At 40.3% G+C, this 23929-nt stretch overlaps 1 protein-coding gene across 7 annotated transcripts in view; it reads right to left on the bottom strand.

Moving 5' to 3' along the window:
• The window catches only part of FAM13A (family with sequence similarity 13 member A), a 357659-nt gene that overhangs the window by 5508 nt on the left and 328222 nt on the right, over positions 1 to 23929 (bottom strand). For all 7 annotated transcript variants that reach the window (XM_042935908.1, XM_042935906.1, XM_042935907.1 and 4 more), the window contains 5 exons: positions 23276 to 23359; positions 10125 to 10220; positions 7695 to 7778; positions 2193 to 2389; positions 1550 to 1651 (listed from right to left, as the gene is read on the bottom strand). In XM_042935908.1, the coding sequence (XP_042791842.1) occupies positions 1550 to 1651; positions 2193 to 2389; positions 7695 to 7778; positions 10125 to 10220; positions 23276 to 23359 (563 nt within the window). The remainder of the gene's footprint in view (positions 1 to 1549; positions 1652 to 2192; positions 2390 to 7694; positions 7779 to 10124; positions 10221 to 23275; positions 23360 to 23929) is intronic.

Genomic DNA, 23929 nt, shown 5'->3' with positions numbered 1-23929 from the left:
TGCACTGTCTCAAAAAAAAATTAAAAAAAGAGAAAAATATAAGAAAGTAGATAGCATGGGGCTTATATAATTTTGCTCAATGAACTGAAAGTTCATTGATTCATGCCCTGCCTTGTTCAAGAAAAGGGCTCTAGATGGCTTCTCAGCAGAAGGCAATGAAAGGAATAGCCATCTGAGAGTTGACTTCGCCCTGCTCTTTGAGGGGCTTCACTGTCCTCAGATATGAAATAATGGGACCAGATTTAATGATATCTGAAGTCAGAGTTTTAAACGTGTATGATAATGCACCTGGCTGGCTCAGTTGGAAGAGCATGGGGGTCTCAGTCTCAGGGTCATGAGTTTGAGCCCAACACTGGGTGTAGAAATTACATACATACATACATAAATAAAAACTTGTATGATTATTATAAATTCCCATTAACTATACTTGCTTAAAACCTGTGAAGTTTACATAATTTTATACAGTTCCTCAACAGGATATCTGCATAAAGTGACTATAATTACATGGAAAAAAAGATAAACAGACAAACCAAAAATATGTTCAGAAAGAAGAATGGAAAAAACATTAATTCTGGTTTATCATCAGTTATTATTTTGCATATTATTTCTTTTGTCTGCTTGTCTATGTTTTCTAAATATCATACAATGCATGGAGAAAGAAAAACAAGTATTTATGTATAAAAACTCACAGATCCAAATCAGGGACGCTAAAAATACAAAATTTATATGATAAACTGAAATGACCTGGAATACATTTTAAATACCAAAATTGATGTTTACAGTGCTTTTATTTCCAAACACTTTTGAGAAGGATGAAAGGGGACCTTTTAAAGGGAAACTATATTTATATTGCTTAAATAATTTGGATTAAAATAAAATCATTTAAAAATGTTAAAACTGAACTTCCATGTAAGAGAGGCAAATAAATCCATTCCCTGTCCTTCCCGGTTCAGGCTGTGACCTGAGTAAGAGCTGTCTGTGGTCACTAGCAAACAGGGGATGCTATTCCTTAGCATAATGCTCTACAAGGTTGATTATACCATGTCTTGAAACTCACCAGAGAAAGGCATACTGTCAGTCTCATGGACTTACAGCTTCTTGTCTATTTTCATTCAAACCTGACAACAATCACCTTTGCTTTTAAAATAAGCCTAAAAACACCAAGGTTTAGAATTGCCCTTTCCTTATTTCTCCTTCTAGTTTACGAAGACAAAACCAAACCCAAACCAAAAACCAGTGCCGTCAACTGGAAACTTAGCTTCAAGCTGCTCTTTTTAGATTAGAATTTGATGTGACAGGTTTTATAGATGTTAGGTGAATTTACATCAGTCTTGGATACTATTCAAGGAGCATTTCTTGCTGAAGGATCATACAAACCTCACCATCTCACCGTAAACTGCCAGGGGCCCTGGGCGCGAGCCAAGGGACTACGTTACAGAGAGGAGGCAGAGGGCTTCCCACCTTTGGAGCACTGCATAAATCTGACAGGAGCAAAAGAGGGGTGTGTGTGTGGAGGGGGAGAAGTGAGGGGAAAGGAAGCATGCACTACCTTCCATTTTGTCTGAAAAAATTGTCTTCAAAATCACGAAGTTTCTTTCGAATCCTTTTCTTTTGTTCTCTCATTTCCTGAAGATGTTCCAAGAGTTCCGGTCTGAGAGAGACAGAAAAATTTCAAGAAAATTGGGTTAAATTGGAATTGTTATAGATATAATGAATGTGCAATTTGACAGGGGTTGTGGAGAAGTGGGGGGAAGCATGGAAATGCAAAAGCTGTTAAGGGAGCTGAGGGTCAGCAGAAATGGCGGTTTCCCATCCCCTGAACCAGATAGAGCTCCCCGGACTCCCGCAAAGCTCCCCCTACTTATGAAGTCTTAGTGCCCATGGCACTTTATCACATTTTGTTTTGAAAGAAAGATCTGTGCTTGGTACATGTTAAATGATGAGTTGAAAAACAGAACCACAGAGTGCCATTCTAGAGCCCCGACTGTTGAAGCAAGATCTTGCGTGCTGCCTCAAATAACATGCAATGGAGAATATAAAAATGCTGAGCTGGAAGTAAAAGAAAAAAAATTCACCATTCTATTTACACAGATGTACCCCAGGACAACTTATTTAAATACAAAGGCTAAAATATTTAAAAATGGTATTTTCATCAACACATTTCAACACCACCATCAAAATGACATACATACATTGAAGCAGCATGGAGGTTTGAAAGCCCGGTGTCTTGGTTGCATTTTGATGGTATTTTATCATCCATTGGGGAAATAAACCCATCAGCATCATCTTCAAATTGGTCCAGGAAGCAACGTGCACTGAAATCGGTTTTCAGAGTGACTGTGAAGTCCGGCTTTGTGTTGCTGTCATCTTCTGAGCCCTCATCTTCTTCCTGGAGATGTAAAACAACCCCAATAAAAATCTGGTTACTTTTCCTGGCACTCTTTCATTGTAAGTATCATGTAACGACCATTTAATTATCCAGACAGCATATAGTTTCTTCTGTATCTACATTTAGCAACACATATGCACATTATCAATATATAACTGAGCATCTATATGAACACAATAAATAACACAAACACTAAACACAGCCACTCAGTAGGGGGAAAAACTATAAAACTATAAAAACTAGTGTACAGCACAATTAACATTTGTCAAGACTGAGGATGAAGGAACCACCATTGTAATTTATACCGTAAATCAACTGCAGTTAAAAAAATCTAAAAATCCCCAGCTCTGTGATAACACATAACAAAATCCACCACCAGCAGTCAGTGCATTAAGGATTCCTTTAGTTTTGGACCTCAGAAAATGTGTTTTTTATTAAGCTATGAACATCTTGAGAAATTAAACAATACAGCCTTTCTGTTTAAGAGTTGAGATTAAAACATATTTTGTGGTTGCTTGATGCACACAATTTTAAGAAAGTTTTGAAAAGATCAAACCATTTATGTTCTCATCATTGGGGTCATAAAACTCAAGTATTTTTTTCAAGGAGCTTCCAAGGGACGCGGCTGTATTTTTTAGCATCCAAGATTCTCAGAAAAGCATGATATTCTCTGTCTGTCTTGGCAATGCAATTAGAAAAACAATGAAGTCAAATCACAGCTTCTTAGTGCCAATTTAAAGCTATGTAAATCTAAGGATGAAATGATATCAGTCTAAGTGAAAGATTTTAAAAGAAGTAATTTACTGCCAAAATGTACAGTCAGACCAGAAGAGGATATCCCAAGATCTGAAAAATTTAAAAAGTGGTTAAGAGCACAGATATGTGAACAACAGCAAGCACAACATCGGCGGTTCGAGTTGAACCAGGTGACTTCAGTGCAATCCAGCAAATTAATCGCAGGAGGTGGGAGTAGTTACCATTGGTGGTCAAAGTATGCAAACTGCCAGGGGTGGATTTTCTTACCATAAAGTTTGGTATGTTTCTAATACTGCCTCTGAGGAGAAATAATGTGAATAAACAAATAAACAGGAAACACAAAAACAAAAAAAGGACTATTGCACAACTATGATGAAAGTACTGCTCTGAAGGCACGAAGATAAAACTGGTCAAAACTAGGTAGCTCTCTCAGATTCCCTTCTGCTGTGACGTCAAATCTTCAATCTCTTTGCTTAGAAGTAAATGCCTCATTATTAATTTTTAAAAATTGAAATTATTAAAGAAGATTTTAAATTTATAGTGTCAAAGTGACTTTAAAACTAATAATTTTAAAGTTTCTCTTTTTTTGTGAAAGGAAGTTAACAATTCCCACCTATGTAGTTTTTAGAATTAATGGAGATTAACGTATAGACCTCGCAAGCTACATGGGGCACAGAGGCAGTGCAGATCAACCTCCTGCCCCCATCCTCTGCTCTCCTGGATGAGGAAGGACCAGGTGGAACTACTGGAGAGAAAACTCCACTGAAGCGAGGATTTGGGCCTGTCTGTTCACTGCTGTTCCTAGAGCCTAGCCAATGCCTGCATATCATAGGTGCTAATTAATGTCTGTCAAACAGTCTAGTAATTCAGTTTTAAAAGAAAAATACAAATTACTGGAGGAGAGTATAGCCTTGTAGCCCAAGGAAGGTAAGAAATAAAAGTCAGGTGTTTTGGCCTAATCAATTACATCCCAAGGCCCTAAGAGAACTTAAAAAGATGAGAACGTGTCTTGCACACAGTGGGAACTCAAAGCATTTAAAGAGGAAGCTGAATAGATCTATTCTCAGTAAAGCTGTGAAAATCATAGGGGAAAAAAAAAAAGAAATGATAAACCTAGATCTTCAAATTATAAGACCATAGGGTCCTTGTGCACATTGGGTAGATTCTAGAAGTTATCAATACTAGATAACATCTGAACGACTGAAAAAGAATCCATGATCAACAGTGACCCCTTTAGGAAAACCATTTTTCCTTTATTGACAGGATTGGCATAATATTTGGATTTCAGTAATTAATGAGGTGAGCTGATCTACGAAAGGAGAGCTGATCGTGAAAATTGATGCAGGGTGATGATGCAGGGTGGCATGAATCTGGAGGGAAGTCTGTAACAGGACCTTTGCCGGACCCAGCCTTACTCAGTATTTATCAATCACTTGGATAAAGACGCAAAAGGCATATTCACAGAATGCATAGAGAATACAAAGTAGGGAGGGATATCTGATATGTTGGAATAAAATGTCTAGATTTAATCAGTTTCACCAGGCTGGTATATAGAAGTGTGATAAGTAACTAATTGAAAAAATTCAAGGTGGTACAATTTAGGTTAGAAAATAAAAGATGGACATATAAATGACGAGCAATCCAAGGAAAAGCAAGCTGGGGACTGCATAAATCAGCAGTGAGATAGGGCCGTGGGCAGTGGTTCTCAACTGGGGGTCATTTTGACCCTAGTGGACCTTTGGCAAGGTCTGGAGACATTTTGGGAAGGGGGTGGAAGTAGTGCACGACTGGCATCTGGTGGATGGAGGCCAGCCCCCAACGACAACAAGTTATCTGGCCCCAAAAGTCTGCAGTGTGGAAGCTGAATGCACGTGCCCCAGAAAGAGTACAGCGAATTCACAATACATTGACAGTCATGTAGGCATAGAGTTGTAGGACGAACGGCCCTGGATATCCAGATAAAGATCAGGATCAGTCCTTGCTCCACTGTCTTGCTGGCTAAATCATATCTAAAACAATGTTCAGTTCTGGGTATCAGTGAGTCCGAGGGCTCTAGGTAAACTGGTATGTGTGTATACAGCAGAACCGGTGGGTGGCTGGGAGGTGACCTGTATCACATGAGGAACAGGAAGAAGAACTTGGAGAAAAAACTTCCACAGGCTGTGGGTGAGAGCAGACAGGGGAGGTGACAGTAAAGACATGAAGGGCTCTCAAGGAAGAAGCAGTTATGCTCATTCCATATTGTTCCAGAAGGCAACACTAAGCCTATTAAGTAGAAAGTCATACATTAATAATAACTAAGAATATTATAATTTTAAGTCATTTTTATAGTTATCAAAGTTATTATATTCTGAAATTGCACATTATATAATTATTATTTTTTAGTATTTCAATAATGATAATTATAAAACTAACACTATAAAATCACTTTTTAGCTAATATTGGCACTTAGCCCATGGAATGAGTGACCTTACTTCTCCATTGTTGTAAACTTTTCAAGGTTCAGGATGGAATCACTTCTTAGAGATAGTGTCTCTATTCTGTCAGATAAATTTTAAATGAAATTCTTATGTTGGGAAGGAGAACTGACTAGACTATCTCTAGGATTTTTGGGCTAGAAGATGTTGGGCTCCAGAACTTGAGCTGGCTCTTTGTCATACACAGCTGGTTTCCTACCATTTAAAACCAGGGATGGTTTTTAAGGGAACCATGTCGATACAATCTTCTGATCTGCACCCATATCAAATTCTAAATTATATCAGAATTGTCAAGAATTAGTACAATCCAAACCATGCTAATAATTTGGGCCAGTTGGAACAAAATGAACTGAAAGACAACACTATTTACAAAAGCAATGTAAGCATTGCAAAATTATCTGAAATTCTGACCACCACATGGGCCAGGAGAAGAGCCATGGCCAAATTATAGTTGTGAAAAAGATAAACTAAGCCAAACAAGAAGATTTGGGAGAACGTCATCATTGATATATCTTCCATTCGTTTAGTGAGGCAATTATTAACTGTCATATTTTGGATGTATTAAAGAACACATTTTTATCTAGTAACAGTTCTGTGGTGTGCTTCTAAGAGAATTTCTAATTTTCATACACACAACTGCCCAAATTTCTTCAGTGATGGTGATTTCATTCTTGTGTGAAATTACCAGACAAAATTTGTCTTCTTTCATCAACATCAAATCTTATTGTAAGAAAATAGCTCCAATTTTTAAAATATAATATAGCATATTTGCCTAAATTTTATGTTTAGAGCATTTTCATAAAACAAGGTCTATTTAAAATAATATGAATAGTGAGCACAATCATTGTCTAATACCTTCAAATTAGGTCCATGAAGTATTTAATTAAGGCCCCCAAGAAGTAAGAAAAGGAATAGAATAAATAAGAGAGAAGATAGTGTAACTTCTGGTACCTTCCTTCTGTCATAATGATGAGGACCAGGTAAGACAATGGAGCAGTTCTCAACTGGTGTCCCTCATGGGAACAAGGCCCTTATATTCTGTAATAACCTTTCCTGACTACAGTAAATAAATGACCACCTCAGGCCTGAAACTTTCACAGAAATATGACAAGTGAAACTCCTGAAACTCACTTCTGCTTTGGGTTTGACATTCCTTTCCAAATTAATTGCTAAAATACAATCGCTGATTTAAAAAAACAAAAACAAAAACAAAAACAAAACTGAATCTGACTTTTCATCTCTAGAGCCCTGTAGAAGGCAGTTCAGTTCGTTCCAGTTGTCTGGAAACAAAACCAGGAAAGAGGCTGATCCTGGTCCAGGCCAGTTGGGTCCCTACAGAGATGTACAGACCCGCGAGCACAGAGTGTACTCCCTCTCCAGCAAAAGCGTCCGCTGAAGACAAGGATTACCTGCATAAACTCCATAATTACTATGGGGGCAGAAAACAGAGCATATACTCCAGTGACTGCTGGCAATCGTACTATATTCCCAGATCAAGAGCAGATTATACAATCAGCCCCGAGGACTAAATGTGTTAGGGGAAAGTAAAAAAGAAGGAAGAGTGGGTGAAAGTGTGCCAGCAAGCTGTCAAAGACAAGGAAGATATCGGTCTATAAAACGATAGATTTTGTTGCATGCTATATGTATTACCCCAGTTGATTTTGGGTTTTCTAGTAACTCAGTAAATAAGATTTCTGTGGAAGTTACCCAATGAGTTAATTAAAAAGGATTCTGGAATACAGAAAATCCATTCCAAAGAGAGGAAAAACAAAACTAAAAAATATTGTGAACCCACCCCCCCCCCCCAAATCCCTGAAAAGCAAAATAAAAACAAAACAAACAACAAATAAGACACCAAAACAAGCAGGGGAATGAGATGCAATAAAGGAAATCAGCTCGACCACAGTATCAGTAAGAGATCACAGGCGGTTCCGGGCACTACTGATTTTGAGGGCACACTACAGGAAGCCACCACCGAGGGCCCAAGCACGACCTCACTGTGTCCACAAGAGGAAGGGAGGCCGGGAGAGCGATGCAGATTCAGCACGAGGTGAGCAGCGGGAGGTCCTCACCTTTATCTCCTTGAAGAAGGAAGCAGTTTCGCCCTCAATAATTGGCTGCAGCAAAGGGCTTCTCCGCTTGCTGGAGGGGGATCCCTGCGACAGGCGGTGACAGTTGGTTACACTGCGAATCCCTCTCCCTTTCCCACCAGGCCTCTGCTTCCTCTGAATCACTAGGGTTTATTACTGCCTTCGAATTATATACTCTAAACCCTCCCCACCAAAAATTCCCAGGAAAACCAGAAACAACCAAAGTTCTCGTCCGAGTTGGTGCTTCGCTCCAGAGCCCACAACCCAAACCAAGGAGGCCATGTTAGAGCAAGAATGGCATGTGAGTATGTGAACTGAACACAGAACAAACCTGAGGAGGAATGTGTGCTCCTCACTCTCTCTGCTGCCTGATTGCAATAGGTACAGGAACCCTAGAACTGTTACAAGCTTCAAGTAGAACAACATAGGCCCCTCAGGTGATTCAAAGGTTGTGTGACTTCCCTGTTTTACACTCACCTTATTTAGGGACACTTACTTAGGGGCACTAAGGGCTCCTAACTGGAGAATGAAAGAACTCCTTAGACTTAATCCTTTCACTGGTTAGTTTACTAATTTATTCCACAAAAAATTCCTAGAAAAGTAGCTTTCTTCTAATGTACCTGCCTAAAGTCTCTGGAACCTCATTCCTATGAACAAGTACACTGTCAGAAGAAATACAAAGATCATATCTCAGGTTTAGAAATAAACAAGGAGGGTGGGGCGCCTGGGTGGCTGAGTCAGTAGGGGGTGCCTGGGCAGCTCAGTTGGTTAAGCTTCTGACTTCGGCTCAGGTCATGATCTTGAGGTTCACGAGTTCAAGCCCCATGTCGGGTTCTGTGCTGACAGCTCAGAGCCTGGAGCCTCCTTCAGGCTGCTTCAGATTCTGTGTCTCCTCCCTCTCTGCCCCTTCTCCTCTCATGGGTTCTCTCTCAAAAATAATGAACATTAAGAAAAATTTTTAAAAAGAAATAAACAGGGAAGGTGCCTGGCTCAGTCGGCAGAGTGTGCGGCTCTTGATCTCAGGGTTGTGAGTTTGAGTTCTATGTTGGGTGCAGAGATTACTTAAAAATAAAATATTAAAAAAAAAAGAAAGAAAAAAACAAGGAGATTTACTTTTGTAAAAAAATTATTTTAGAGAGAGAGGGGCTGCATGAGTGGGGGAGAGGGGGAGGGGGGAGAGGGGGAGGGAGGGGGAGGGAGAGGGAGAGGGAGGGAGAGAGGGAGAGAGGGAGAGAGAGAGAGAGGGAGAAAGAGAGAGGGAGAGAGAGAGAGGGAGAGAGAGAGAGGGAGAGAGAGAGAGGGAGAGAGAGAGAGGGAGAGAGAGAGAGGGAGAGGGAGAGAGAGAGAGAGAGAGGGAGAGAGAGAGAGGGAGAGAGAGAGAGAGAGAGAGACAGAGAGACAGAGAGACAGAGAGACAGAGAGAGAATCCCAAGCAGGCTTCATACTCAGGGTGGAGTCCAATGCGGGGCTCAATCCCACAACTCCAGGATCATGACCCGAGATGAAATCAAGAGTGAGATGCTGAACAGACTGAGCCACCTAGGCGCCCCTAAACAAAGAGGTTTAAAGCAGGAATGGAAGAGAGGCAGCTAATGTAAGCATGCATTTTAATAACAACATAAAAGCAAGGCCATGTCTGTTGATTGAAACGTTTAAAAGCCATCAGGGGAAGCCCCTAATATTCCTGGAGAGGAGAGCACTGGGACAGAGGCAAGTGATTCCCCAAGAGAAGGACAGGGCATTAACGCTCACGCATAAGCTGGGTGGAAAAGCCAAGACTGGAATATGGGAGGAGGGCTAGCTGGCCAGCGCCTGACAGGCCTTTCCAGAGCTGACAGCAAGTTTCCCGTCCCTTCTTTGGCCAAAAGCCGTTATGCGTAAGTCAGAGGATGGTGGTCTCCTTCCCTTTTCTTCTACCTCACGCTTGTCTGCAGCCTCCAAGAAAAGGAGGCTCTCTTGAGTTCCTTAGAGGATTTCTCCCTGGATAGGATTCCCAAGGGGGCTATCCCTCGCTTGGAGGGAGAGAGATGATTATTAACAGTGGGCCCTTGGGACAGAGAGGTCTGTGGACTGGAGAGGCCTAGAGAAACCACAGGCCTGTCCTGCTGGCACTCTGTCTCTGAGGAAAGGGGTGGGCGGTCCACCCAGCATGAGTCAGAGCGATGTATACGTCAAAGCATGCCGCCCAAAAGAAAACAAAACTCTATCAGCTTCACATTTGCTCATTTTTGGCAAATGTAGCCTCAGTAGTTTCTGATAAATCCTTCATTCCTCAAGCTTATGAACCATAAATATTAATGGCAGGTTTTAACTATGAAAGACTACTCATTAATGAGAAGGCAGGTTAGGGCTCTCAATATAGCCAGGGCCCATTCCAGCAGGCAATCAACCACAGAAAGGCGCCGTACTCACAATGATGGGTATGGTGTTGGCTCTGGACAGGATCTGTTTGACCAGCCGGTATCTGTCATACAGCGGCTTCATGACCTGACGTTCGTTCTTGGTTACCTGAAAGCAAGAGCGACGCAGCTGAGAAGCCTGCCTCTGGTGGTCAGGCTGTCAGCAGCTCAAGCTCAGGGCCTGGGGGAAATACAGATGATTCAACTCCGCTCTGGCCATTCTTGCAAAATGTACTTAAACTGATAATATTTTTCAGCCAGTGAATGTTTAAAATATCGACTTTAGTTGCAGACCTTTGGAAATCAGCAGCATTGCTTTTCCTCAATCAAAACTACGACCAGAATTCCCAGGTGATTCAGGTTCAGGGAAGAAGAAAGCATGTATTTCTATAATACTTATGGTGCGGCTCTGTAATCCATTTTGTTTTACATGTTTGTCTCCCCATGAAGTTGTTTTTAAGGACAAGGTTCTGGCGAACAGTAGGTATTCAAGGAACATCTGCTGCAAGACTGCATGGACTGACTCTCCCCATAGCCCTAAAATCTGGCAGGGCGCTCACAAATGTTTAAAGAACAGCCCCTTCAGGCAGTGGCGGCGGGGGGGGGGGGGGGGTGTGTGACACCCAACTCCCTGGGGTTTGGTACTAGAAGCCTTTCGTCATTTGCTGCTTCTCCTCTCCTGTCACACCTCAAGCTTCAGAGATAAACTAGGCTGTCTCCTACCTCTCTGCCTGGTCCTGTATGCCCTGCAAAGGCTGCCTCCCTGCTTCTTGGTTTGGCAGTTTCCAGATCAAGAGCCACCTCCCCCGTGCAGCATCTTCCAACATCCCCCATTCTGGGACACCTGCTCACTCACCTGTGTGTCACCTACTGCACCCTGTGTATACTTTGTAACTTCACACATGCTGTGCTATAGACTGAATGTGCATGTCTCTGCCAACCTCCTTTACTGAAACATAATCCCCCATGTAATGGCATTAAGCAGTTGGGACATTTGGAGGTGATTAGGTAAGGGTGGAACACTCATGAATGGGATTAGTGCCCTTAAAAAAGAGAGCTCCCTTGCCCCGTCTTCTAAGTGAGGACAGTAAGAGAATGGCTGTTGGTGAACCAGGAAAGAGCCCTCACCAGACACTGAATCTAACAGTGCCTTGATCTTGGACTTCCCAGCCTCTACAGCTGTGAGAAATAAACTTTTGTTGTTTATAAGGCACTCGTCTATGGTATTTTGTTAGAGCAGATCTGTGGATGACACATTTTATACCCTATAGTAACTATGTGTTGGCACATCTGTCTCCTTTTTAAGACTGTAAGGCCCTTGAGAGCAGGTGTTTGTGTTTTGTATCCCTGGAAACTATGTCAGTGCCTGACATAATGGAAATATTACATGAATATCTGCAAAATGAGTGAACATTTAAAACATAAATATGTATGCAAAATGTATAGGTATGTATGCAGTTCACTTGTTTACTGAAATGGCCAAAGGGATCAAGTATCTTTGTTTTGAGTTTGCTATTTGTCTTCTGTGCTTTATTTCGGTGCACACATAAGGCATGAGTTACAGCGGTAAGGAAGGGCAAATAGCATTAGCTGTGACCATTTCTCTAATGGGCCTTTTGGGCCTCCAGCTTTGAAGACAACTGTGGATTATGCATGAATGGGTCACTCCTTTGTAACCTTTTATTTTTGCCTTTCTCAAAGTGGTCAACAATAAGTAGACTTTGGACAAACTTCATGTGTCAGGATAGGATCCTGCCGTTATGCAAAAACATCTTGTGGACTTATTTTCTATTCAGAGCACTAAATAATCTTTTCTATTTCTTCCTAATGTCACAATGTTAAGAGTCAAGTGGAATTTTCCTATTTCTTGTTACCATATCAAAAGGAGTTTTAAAATTTTTATTTCACGGATGATTGTCAAAAAAGAAAGGGAATACAGACATCATTTTACACAAGAAAGTCTAAGGATCAAACTATGGATGTTACTACTGGACGCATGTACGACAACGGCTAACATGAAAGGACAGACAGTGCCAAGCATCAGCAAGAATGCTGAAGAACTGAACTCTCCCTCACTGCTGTGAAGAGTGGAACACTCTGGACAACTATGTGGCAGTGTCTACTAAGGCTGGACATAGGACTCCTCAGTTCCACTCTTTTTTTTTTTAATGTTTATTTATTTTTGAGACAGAGACAGAGCATGAGCAGGGGAGGGGCAGAGAGAGAGGGAGACACAGAATCTGAAACAGGCTCCAGGCTCTGAGCTGTCAGCACAGAGCCCAACGCAGGGCCCGAACCCATGAACCGCGAGATCATCACCTGAGCCGAAGATGGACGCTCAACTGAATGAGCCACCCAGGCGCCCCTCCTCAGTTCCACTCTTAAGTATATACCAAACAACCGTGGCCTTAAGCTCACCAAAAGCCATACAGAATTATGTTCACAGCAGTACCTGGAAACCATCCATATGGCTAACAACGGGATGGATAAGGTATGTTCCCCAAACTGAATACTATACAGAATGAGGATGAATGAGCCACAGCTACAGGTAGCATTGTGCATTGATCTCACAAAAATAAATCCAAGTAAAATAAGCCAGACACTAAAGAATACATACTGCAATATTCTACTTCTGTAAGTTCAAAAAATAAGCAAGTAGAATCTACAGAGTTAGAAGTCAAGATGATGGTTTTTCCTTCACGCAGTGGAGGTCATGGTAAGGACTGGAAGGGGCTGGGAGCAGGGTTTTCAGAGGATCAGCAACATTTGTTTCTCGATGCTGGTTACCTGGACTTGTTTACTTTGTGAAACTGCATCAAAATATGTATTTATAATTTCCATTCCTTTCTGTATTTATGTCATACTTCAGCAAGAGTTGAACAACAGCCACAGATAAGTCTGAGGAGTAGAAATGGAATGACTTGTACAATCTCACGTGTAGAATGACAAAATTTAGGACTGGAACACATGGAATAACTTTTTAAATACAAGATGTATCCATTAAATGTGTTTCAGATGAGGTTAAGGCACATCCTAATTGTCACCACATAACATGTGGAGAAATACTGTGCAAGATAAACAATAGTTTAGTGACCAAAAGACAAACCAAAAATAATCATAAGGAGCTAGCATTTCCCCATTGTGGACTTGCATCCTATTACTTGTTGCTTGGCATAAACATCTTTGGATTGTAGAGGATGGTCTGGATTTTAGAAGGAGACTTATCTGGTAAAACCAGTCAGCTATGGCAAATTTAAAATATTAAATATCTTTAAGTCTGACGGATGGAAAGAACTGTTACTACTTGATTTACACCAGAATTATTTTCATGAAATATCTCTGAAGACAAAGGCTTGGTGATACTCCTAAGTTAATACAATTTTCACTCACCATAAAGCCATGTCACATGCAATTATCAGTAGTGGATTTGTTAGATGAGCCAAAATCTAACCAACAGTTACATAAACAAAGCAGGGCCTTGGCTGAACTGCTAAAAAAGGGTCAGCTGATATTAAATGGACCATGGGAAAACTGTTTGGAAGTCAATGTCTCTTATTCTTGAATCATGGGCTGCTTGGAGATTCTGTTATTGACCCAGTTCTTGGTTCTGGCCTTTAAATGAGCCAATAAAGTTCTCTGAGCCTCGGTTTCCTGATTGGTAAACTGTAGAATTCAGATTAGAAAATCTTTATGATGTACAGTTGCTTGAAGATAACTTTAGGCTAAGCATGTAATACATGGTATTTTCTATTATACTTTCACTCCTCTTGCCTCAAACCTTTATTAGATTTTCATTTAGGTGGTAGCTGTGAATGGCTTTCCAGTGTGTGGGAAAAGGGTTACTACAGAGATGTATTTTGCACACAAATCAGGACAACGTAAAAACCTAGATACAAACATCTAATGGGGGAAGGCAGCTCCTCCCATTCTGCCTTTGTTTTTGATTAAAAGAAATCTTCATTTACTGGTATCTTACCACTTTATTTGGTTGCTCTGTAAAGTCTCAGATAATATTTCCAGGTACCATGGGAACACCAGACAATAATTAATCCACATTTAAGTAGAGGAAAGTCTTGGATAGAAATTACAAAGACCTGATGAGACAACTGCATTTGCCTGCATTTATCTTTTGTGATGGTTTTTGTCTTAGCCTCAGATAAAACTTCCCTATAGAAATACCCATTTGGGGTCTGTTACCTGTACAACACAACAAAGGTCAAAGAGAAAATGATTGATGCTTTTAATTTGAAGATAAAGATAGAACTAGAACCATGGCATGTTAGAGCTAGATGAGCCTTGTTTTTTCATATGATGAAACTAAGCACCTGAGAGGGTAATGACTTGCCCAAGGCAGTAGATCTGGGTCAAGAACTCAGGTTTACTGACTCCCAGCCCAGTTTTCTTTCCATTCACATATGAGCAAGATGTGAAGTAAAGTAGAAACTTAACATGGTTAAGACATACTAAAAATGTCACAGTGAAGCATTTTCCTCTAATAGGGCTTGACCAAGTTATCTTCTGAATATAAAGAATTCTGCCTTCCAAGCTCAGAGCTCTGCCTGTATTGAGTTCACAAGACCTCTAGCTATCAACAGTAGCACAGAAGCACTGTGCCACCTAAAAATCTTCTTAGTAAAACAAGTGATTTGAGTTTGTGTGTGGAGGGATACCTCTGAGTCATAAAACCACTGGCAGGAGAAGACAAATGAGATGGATTCTTAGAACTATTGCATATTGGCCCATCAACTCAGAAAATGGCAACTGTTTCCTCTTTATTATCAGGTAAAAACGGTGGACTGTGCGATGAGCTGATGGCAACGGCCAACTTCGGCAAGATCCAGATCAGGATTTACATGCAGATCAAGTGGATTGATGGGCTACTCCAAGGAACAAATCAAAGCACACCTGATGGAGGGTCCAAAATAGCACTACAAGTAGGGTAATAAAATAACCAAAGTCACAACAACAGAGAGCAAGTAACAATCTCTGAAAAAACACCTCCTGAAGGGCCAGGCCCTGGACAGTATATGACCCTCTTTTAATATAGCAGTGCTCACAGGTACAGAGCACACAACAAGCTTTTGAAACGCGTAAGGGGCAGAAAACTAGCCAAAATGATGAAACAGAAGAACTCTCCTCAAAAGAAATTCTAAGAAGTAGAGACAGCTAACGAACTGATCAAAAACTATTTAAGCAATATAACAGAACAAGAATTTAGAATAATAGTCATAAAATTAATTGCTAGGCTTGAAAAAAGTATAGAGGACAGCAGAGAATCTATTGCTACAGAGATCAAGGGACTAAAATATAGTCATGAGGAGCTAAAAATGCTATAAATGAGGTGCAAAATAAAATGGAGGCGGCCATAGCACAGATTGAGGAGACAGAGGGGAGAATAGGTGAATTAGAAGATAAAATTATGGAAAAAGAGGGAGCTGAGAAAAAGAGAGACAAATAAATCCAGGAGTAGGAGGGGAGAACTAGAGAACTACGTGATGCAATCAAATGGAACAATATCTGTATCACAGGAATTCCAGAAGAAGAAGAAGAAGAGAGAGAGAAAGGGGCTGAAGGTGTACTTGAACAAATCATATCTGAGAACTTCCCTGATCTGAGGAAGAAAACAGGCATTAAAATCTAAGAGGCACAGAGAACTCCCTTCAGACGTAACTTGAGTCGATCTTCTGCACAACATATCATAGTAAAACTGGCAAAATACAAGGATAAAGAGAGAATTCTGAAAGCAGTTAGGGATAAACAGGCCTTACCATACAAAGATAGACACATAAGGGTATTAGCAGACCTATCTACTAAAACTTGGCAGGCCAAAAAGGAATGGCAGAAAATCTTCAATGTGATGAACAGGAAAAATATGCAGCTGAGAATCCTTTACCCAGCAAGTCTGTCATTCAGAATAGAAGGAGAGATAAAGGTTTTCCCAAACAAAAAAAAACTGAAGGAATTCATCACCACTAAACCAGCCCTACAAGAGATCCTAAGGGGGACTCTGTGAGTGAAATGTTGCAAGGACCACAAATTACCAGAGACATCCCTACAAGCATGAAATCTACAGATATCACAATGATTCTAAACCCATATCTTTCACTAATAACACTGATTGTAAAAGGACTAAATGCTCCAACCAAAAGACACAGTTTCAGAATGGATAAAGAAACAAGACCCATCTATTTGCTGTCTACAAGAGACTCATTTTAGACCTGAGGACATCTTCAGATTGAAAGTGAGGGGATCGAGAACTATCTATCATGCTACTGGAAGTCAAAAGAAAGCTGGAGTAGCCATACTTCTATCAGACAAACTAGACTTTAAATTAAAGCTGTAACAAGAGATGAAGAAGGCCATTATATAATGATTACAGGGTCTATCCATCAGGAAGAGCTAACAATTATAAATGTCTATGTGCCGAATACGGGAGCCCCCAAATATATAAAACAATTACTGACAAACATAAGCAACCTTATTGATAAGAATGTGGTAATTGCAGGGGACTTCAATACCCCACTTACAACAATGGATAGATCATGTAGCATCAATAAAGAAACAAGGGCCTTGAATGATACATTGGATCAGATGGACTTGACAGATATATTTAGAACTCTGCATCCCAAAGCAACAGAATATACTTTCTTCTCGAATGCATGTGGAACATTCTCCAAGATAGATGACAAACTGGGCCACAAAACAGCCCTTCATAAGTATACAAGAATTGAGATCATACCATGCATACTTTCAGACCACAATACTATGAAGCTTGAAATCAATCACAGGAAAAAGTCTGGAAAACCTCCAAAAGCATGGAGGTTAAAGAACACCCTACCAAAGAATGAATGGGTCAACCAGGCATTAAAGAAGAAATTAAAAATCATATGGAAACAAATGAAAATGAAGACACAACCATCCAAATGATTTGGGATGCAGCGAAGGCAGTCCTGAAAGGAAAATACATTGCAATCCAGGCCTATCTCAAGAAACAAGAAAAATCCCAACTACAAAATCTAACAGCACACCTAAAGGAAATAGAAGCAGAACAGCAAAGGCAGCCTAAACCCAGCAGAAGAAGAGAAATAAACAATCAGAGCAGAGCAGAAATAAACAATATAGAATCTAAAAAAAAACAGTAGAGGAGATCAATGAAATCAAGAGTTGTTTTTTTGAAAAAATAAACAAAATTGATAAACCTCTAGCCATGCTTCTCAAAAAGTAAAGGGAGATGACCCAAATAGATAAAATCATGAATGAAAATGGAATTATCACCACCAATCCCTCAGAAATACAAGCAATTATCAGGGAATACTATGAAAAATTATATGCCAACAAACTGGACAACCTGGAAGAAATGGACAAATTCCTAAGCACCCACACACTATGAAACTCAAACGGGAAGAAGTAAATATGAACAGACCCATAACCACCGAAGAAATTGAACCAGTTATCAAAAATCTCCCAACAAATAAGAGTCCTGGGCCAGATGGCTTCCCAGGGGAATTCTACCAGACATTTAAAGCAGAGTTAATACCTATCCTTCTCAAGCTGTTCCAAAAAACAGAAATGGAAGGAAAACTTCCAGACTCATTCTATGAAGCCAGCATTACCTTGATTCCCAAACCAGACAGAGACCCCACAAAAAAGGAGAATTACAGGCCAATATCCCTGATGAACATGGATGCAAAAATTCTCAACAAGATACTAGCAAATCGAATTCAACAACATATAAAAAGTATTATTCACCATGATCAAGTGGGATTCATTCCTGGGCTGTAGGACTGGCTCAATACTCACAAATCGATGTGACATATCATATTAATAAAAGAAAGGATGGAAACCATATGATCCTATCAATAGAAGCAGAAAAAGCATTTGACAAAATACAGCACCCTTTCTTAATAAAGACCCTCGAGAAAGTCAGGATAGAAGGAACATACTTAAACATCATAGAAGCCATTTATGAAAAGCCCATAGCTAATATCCTCCTCAATGGGGAAAAACTGAGAGCTTTCTCCCTGAGATCAGGAACACGACAGAGATGTCCATTCTCACCGCTGTTGTTTAACATAGTGTTGGAAGTTCTGGCATCAGCAATCAGACAACAAAAGGAAATCAAAGGCATCAAAATTGGCAAAGATGATGTCAAGCTTTCACTTTTTGCAGATGACATGATTCTATACATGGAAAATCCAACAGACTCCACCAAAAGTCTAGAACTGATACATGGATTCAGCAAAGTTACAAGATACAAAATTAATGTACAGAAATCAGTTGTATTTTTATAAACCTATAATGAAGCAACAGAAAGACAAATAAAGAAACTGATCCCATTCACAATTGCACCAAGAAGCATAAAACACCTAGGAATAAACCTAACCAAAGATGTGAAAGATCTGTATGCTGAAAATTATAGAAAGCTTATGAAGGAAATTGAAGAAGATACAAAGAAATGGAAAAACACTCCGTGCTCAAGGATTGGAATTATAAATATTGTTAAAATGTCAATACTACCAAAAGCAATCTACACAATCAATGCAATCCCAGTCAAAATTGCACCAGCATTCATCTCAAAGCTAGAACAAGCAATCCTGAAATTTGTATGGAACCACAAAAGACCCCAAATAGCCAAAGTAATAATGAAGAAAAAAAAAAACAAAGCAGAAGGTATCACAATCCCAGACTTCAGCCTCTACTACAAAGCTGTAATCATCAAGACAGCATGGTATTGGCACAAAAACAGACACATAGACCAATGGAATAGAATAGAGACTCCAGAACTGGACCCACAAAAGTATGGCCAAATAATCTTTGACAAAGCAGGAAAGAATCCAATGGAAAAAAGACTGTCTCTTTAACAAATGGTGCTGGGAGAACTGGACAGCAACATGCAGAAGAATGAAACTAGACCACTTTCTTACACCATTCACAAAAATAAACGCAAAATGGATGAAGGACCTGGATGTGAGACAGGAAACCATCAAAACCCTAGAGCAGAAAGCAGGAAAAAACCTCTCTGATCTCAGCCGCAGCAATTTCTTACTTGACACATCTCCAAAGGCAAGGAAATTAAAAGCAAAAGTGAACTACTGGGACCTCATGAAGATAAAAAGCTTCTGCACTGCAAAGGAAACCATCAACAAAACTAAAAGGCAACCGATGGAATGGGAAAAGATATTTGCAAATGACATATCTGATAAAGGACTAGTATCCAAAATTTATAAAGAACTGACCAAACTCCACACCCAAAAAACAAATAACCCAGTGAAGAAATGGGCAGAAAACATGAATAGACACTTCTCTAAAGAAGACATCCAGATGGCCAACAGGCACATGAAAAGATGCTCACCATCACTCCTCATCAGGGAAATACAAATCAAAACCACACTGAGATACCACCTCATGCCGGTCAGAGTGGCTAAAATGAACAAATCAGGAGACTATAGATGCTGCAGAGGATGTGGAGAAACGGGAACCCTCTTGCACTGTTGGTGGGGATGCAAACTGGTGCAGCCGCTCTGGAAAACAGTTTGTGGGTTCCTCAAAAAATTAAAAACAGATCTACCCTATGACCCAGCAATGGCACCGCTAGGAATTTACCCAAGGGATACAGGATTGCTGATGCATAATAGGGGCACTTGTACCCCAATGTTTATAGCAGCACTTTCAACAATGGACAAATTATGGAAAGAGCCTAAATGTCCATAAAGTGACAAATGGATAAAGATGTGGTTTATATATACAATGGAATATTATTTGGCAATGAGAAAGAATGAAATCTGGCCATTTGTAGCAACATGGATGGAACTGGAGAGTATTATGCTAAGTGAAATAAGTCAGGCAGAGAAAGACATACCGTATGTTTTCACTCATATATGGATCCTGAGAAACTTAACAGAAGACCAGAGGGGAGGGGAAGGGGGGAAAGTTATAGAGAGGGAAGGAAGCAAACCATAAGAGACTCTTAAATACTGAGAACAAACTGAGGGTTGATGGGGGGTGGGGGAGAGGGGAGGGTGGGTGATGGGCATTGAGGAGGGCACCTGTTGGGATGAGCACTGGGTGTTGTATGGAAACCAATTTGACAATAAATTATACACACAAACACACATACACACACATATATATATATACATATATGCATATATATATGTTAATATATATATATAAAGTTAAACTAATTGATAAAAAAATGGTAGACTGTGCGAAGAGAAGATAGTCCTGAACAGCAGATAACCAGATAACCAGAGGGAAGTATTTACATAAAGCTTCAGAGTTTGCATTTAAATTTGAACATAGTGTGTTTAGGGTCATGTTAGTTCCCAAGGTATTAAAATACAACATTAAAATCTACTGATGAGGAACAGCATCAAGAAGAAACTAGAAGTTGTGAGCAAGCAACTCCTTCCTTCCCCTCTACATTACCATAAAGGTATGGTTGACAAAGGTAATACAGTGACATATAGTTATGTGTTGTACTTCCTGTGACATGGACTTCGATGAGACTGGTCCTTAAATGTTAAAAAGGACATGCTTTCCTAATAATTAATAGAGATTTATGTAAATGAGTGTTTTTGTTTTTCATACACATGTCAATCTGTAGAGTGCGCCGTTAAAGCAAACAGCCTTGTTTAAAAAAATCTACAAAGCAGCAGACAACTGTTTTGGTCTGTGATTTTGATATTCGTTGTCCTTTCAAATCAGAATTTGTAGACTCAGCAAAAACCCATGAGCTTTGAGCACCTGCTTTTCTAAAAAACAAGAAAAAAAACCCCAAAAAAGCAAAAAAAACCCACAAACCCACAACAACAAACAAACGAAAAACAAAACAAAACAAAACAAAAAAAAACCCAACAACAGCTAGGATTTGGAATGAAAGTTTAGCTCTGGGAATACATGTATTTTTCTTCTAAGAAGAGTTTGCCCAAATGGTATTTACAGTTCAGGGTCCACGGTAACATCACAGATCTAAGAATGAAAAGTTCACTCTTTGATATTCACACTGGCCAGATATCAAATGAACTCTGCTTTTTGTGAGAAGGCTGGAGCATCATGTTCCAGAGGGAGGCAGACAGTCTGACTGCGAACCAGCAACTAATGCCACTCAAAGTTCTAGAGCACTTGTTTCCTGCCCTATGAGATGCTAAAATCTGGACCCAAAAGGGTGTTTTTCCAACATCTAAAAAAACCATGAAAGAAAAGGGAATAACAAAGCAGGGCCAAGATCTAAGATTTCACATTCCTAATGATAAGAGTGCTAAAAAAAATTTGTGTTCTTTCTCCTGGTTCCATCATTTAATAAGAAGTAGGCCGTAGACAGCAGAACAGATACTTGTAGCAAAAGTGAAAACATCATTGATTGGGCACCCCCAAATCTGCTACCAAGCCACTGTGTCCCACTACTCAGGCCAGACAGCCCACAGGTAAATGTGTGCGTGTGTGTCTGTCAGCCAGTCTCCATGACAACCTAGAACAGACATCTCTGAGGTTACCACAGTAGCTCAAAGCCAACAGAGCTGGTCTCAGTAGGGCTGCGTTCTGAATCTAGGTCTTCCTATCCCAGTCCACGTACATGGCCTCAGGCCAGGCAGAATGAGAGGATCTGTGCCCAACTCTGAGCAACAAACATCTGGCACACAAGCGCCTGAAGTGGCAGTAAAGATTAGGATGAGAAAGCAGCTGAGAGATCTCAGGCCTCAGGCAAGGAAGTCTTTAAAGGAGTCTATCAATGTCGTATGTAAATATACACCACGAGCAGAGAAGGAACGCTGGAGAAGGAAAGCACGAGAGTCCTGCCCACCTGTCGGCCATGAGGAGAGCTGTACTTAAAAGCCTCTGAGCCGACTGTGGAGAAGGGGTTTCTCTCTTCTAGAAGGATTTCAGTTTCACTTCTACAAGTGCTGAGTCCTCCAGGAGAAAAGGACAAAGTTTCACAATATATCTGAGCTCCAGTGCATTTACTATTTGGTTCAATGCCTTTAAAAAATCCAGAACAAAACTTGACTTGAAACAGAACCATTATCCCAGAGCACCAGTATTTTTCCGCTGTTGGGACAGGCCAGCCAAATCAATCAGCAGCAGCTCCAGCTTTTTTTTTTTTTTTTTTTTAATTTAAACCTGATAAATCCAGAACCAAAATACCATGGAGGATGCAATCTATAGACAGTTCATTGGGCACACGGTATGTATCAGGTCTCTGTGCTAGATGCTGAGGACCAGGTGCACTGCTCGGTGAACAAAACCCAGAATTCCTGCCCTCACAGATCTTAGAGTCTAGTGCAATTCCAGTCTGGAAACAAGTCTTTATTCAAAAGAGTGTATTTTACATGAAAATACCATCTCTGTTATATAGCCAGGGCTGTGGCTGCAGAAGAGATCTATGCATTTTGGCTATATAAAAATCCTCTGGGAATATAAACTTCATGCTTCTTTAACACCTGCTCTTAAGAACTTGTTTTGTTGGGTTCTTGGCAACACTCTTAACAGAAGGTCACTAGGAGTAACTGACAAAGATATCTGATTACAAGCTCCTTAAGGAATAAAGCAGAAGCCTATTGGGCCACAGTCTCTCCCAGGACTCACAACAAACATGCAATAAACATGCTTGCTGAATAACAAATCTCTTCAAATGCTTCCTGTTGCTGTGAAAAGGCAAAGCCATATTTTGGACTCCTCATACTTTTGGTTCAGGACGATGGCTGAAATTTCTCTACAGATAAACACTGGTTGCAACTACACTGAAGAGAGACTGAATTCTAGGGTAGATCATACTAGTTTAACACCTTCATTTTATGGATAAGAATGCCTAGAGCCCGTCATGACTTGTAGGGGCAGATCTGAGGCCAGGGAAATTTCTAGGGCTCTGTGCTATAATCTATAATCTACACCCCTCTATCACTGTCCCCCTGAAGCCAAACACAAGTGACTAAATGTTAGCTGCAAACTAATTTGTCTTTGGAGCTCAAACTCCACAACTGCTTGAGAGTGGAAGGCTCTTATCAGTTTAGTCTTTGGAAAGCTTAGTTCTGGTGAAAATATGTAATAATCTGATAATAATAATAATAATCAGGAAAACTCAAGTGTACAATACTGTACACAGAAGATTCATTTCTAAGGCCAAAGAGTTCACCCCCCATCAGAAAATTCAGTACATTCACATACCGGCCGTCCATGGATGCTTTCATAATATAGCAGAGCTTTCTGCAGAGCTACCTTCTCATTAGCAATCTGGTCTTTGGTCATATCCTGAATAAACACAAGGATAGAGAAATGAAAGAGGGGGAAACATTTACGAACATCCCAACTTCTTTATTTAAACAAATTTTCTCAAGTAACGTTAAAGAGAATCATCATACAATAGCTCCTTGAGCTCTATTCAAAGCTCACTTAGGAATGAGCTCTTCCTGACTCTTTTACTGGAAATATGGATAGCACAGCTGAGGCATCATCAACTACTTGCATCTCCCATGTGGCAGCAAAGGTACGCTGAATACTGAGGTAAGCAAGGCAGCGAGGCACATGGGGGTCAGCTCAATGGCCCAAGCAGTGACTACAGTCACAAATCACAAGGTCCCAAAGCTCTGTCTATAATCCTTCTACTTCAGACTCATCAAACCGTCTGTTAGCCTGAATGAGGTCCTTCTGTGATCTGTACAATAGAGTTTTCTGCTTCCAGTTTGTAGTCATAAACCAAAGTACCTACAGTGAAAACACTCGAAAGCTGTTTCAGCAGCCTCCCTAGGCATCTAAGAGTGTGGAAGATGAGGGTGTGGGAGGTCTGCAAAGGTGTCACCACATCTCTCTTCCCATTGGGAC

The sequence above is a fragment of the Panthera leo genome, chromosome B1 (assembly GCF_018350215.1).
Source record: "Panthera leo isolate Ple1 chromosome B1, P.leo_Ple1_pat1.1, whole genome shotgun sequence".
Lineage (NCBI taxonomy): Eukaryota > Metazoa > Chordata > Mammalia > Carnivora > Felidae > Panthera > Panthera leo.
The sequence above is the reverse complement of the archived record's forward strand: the minus strand, read 5'-3'. Positions and strand labels throughout refer to the sequence as shown.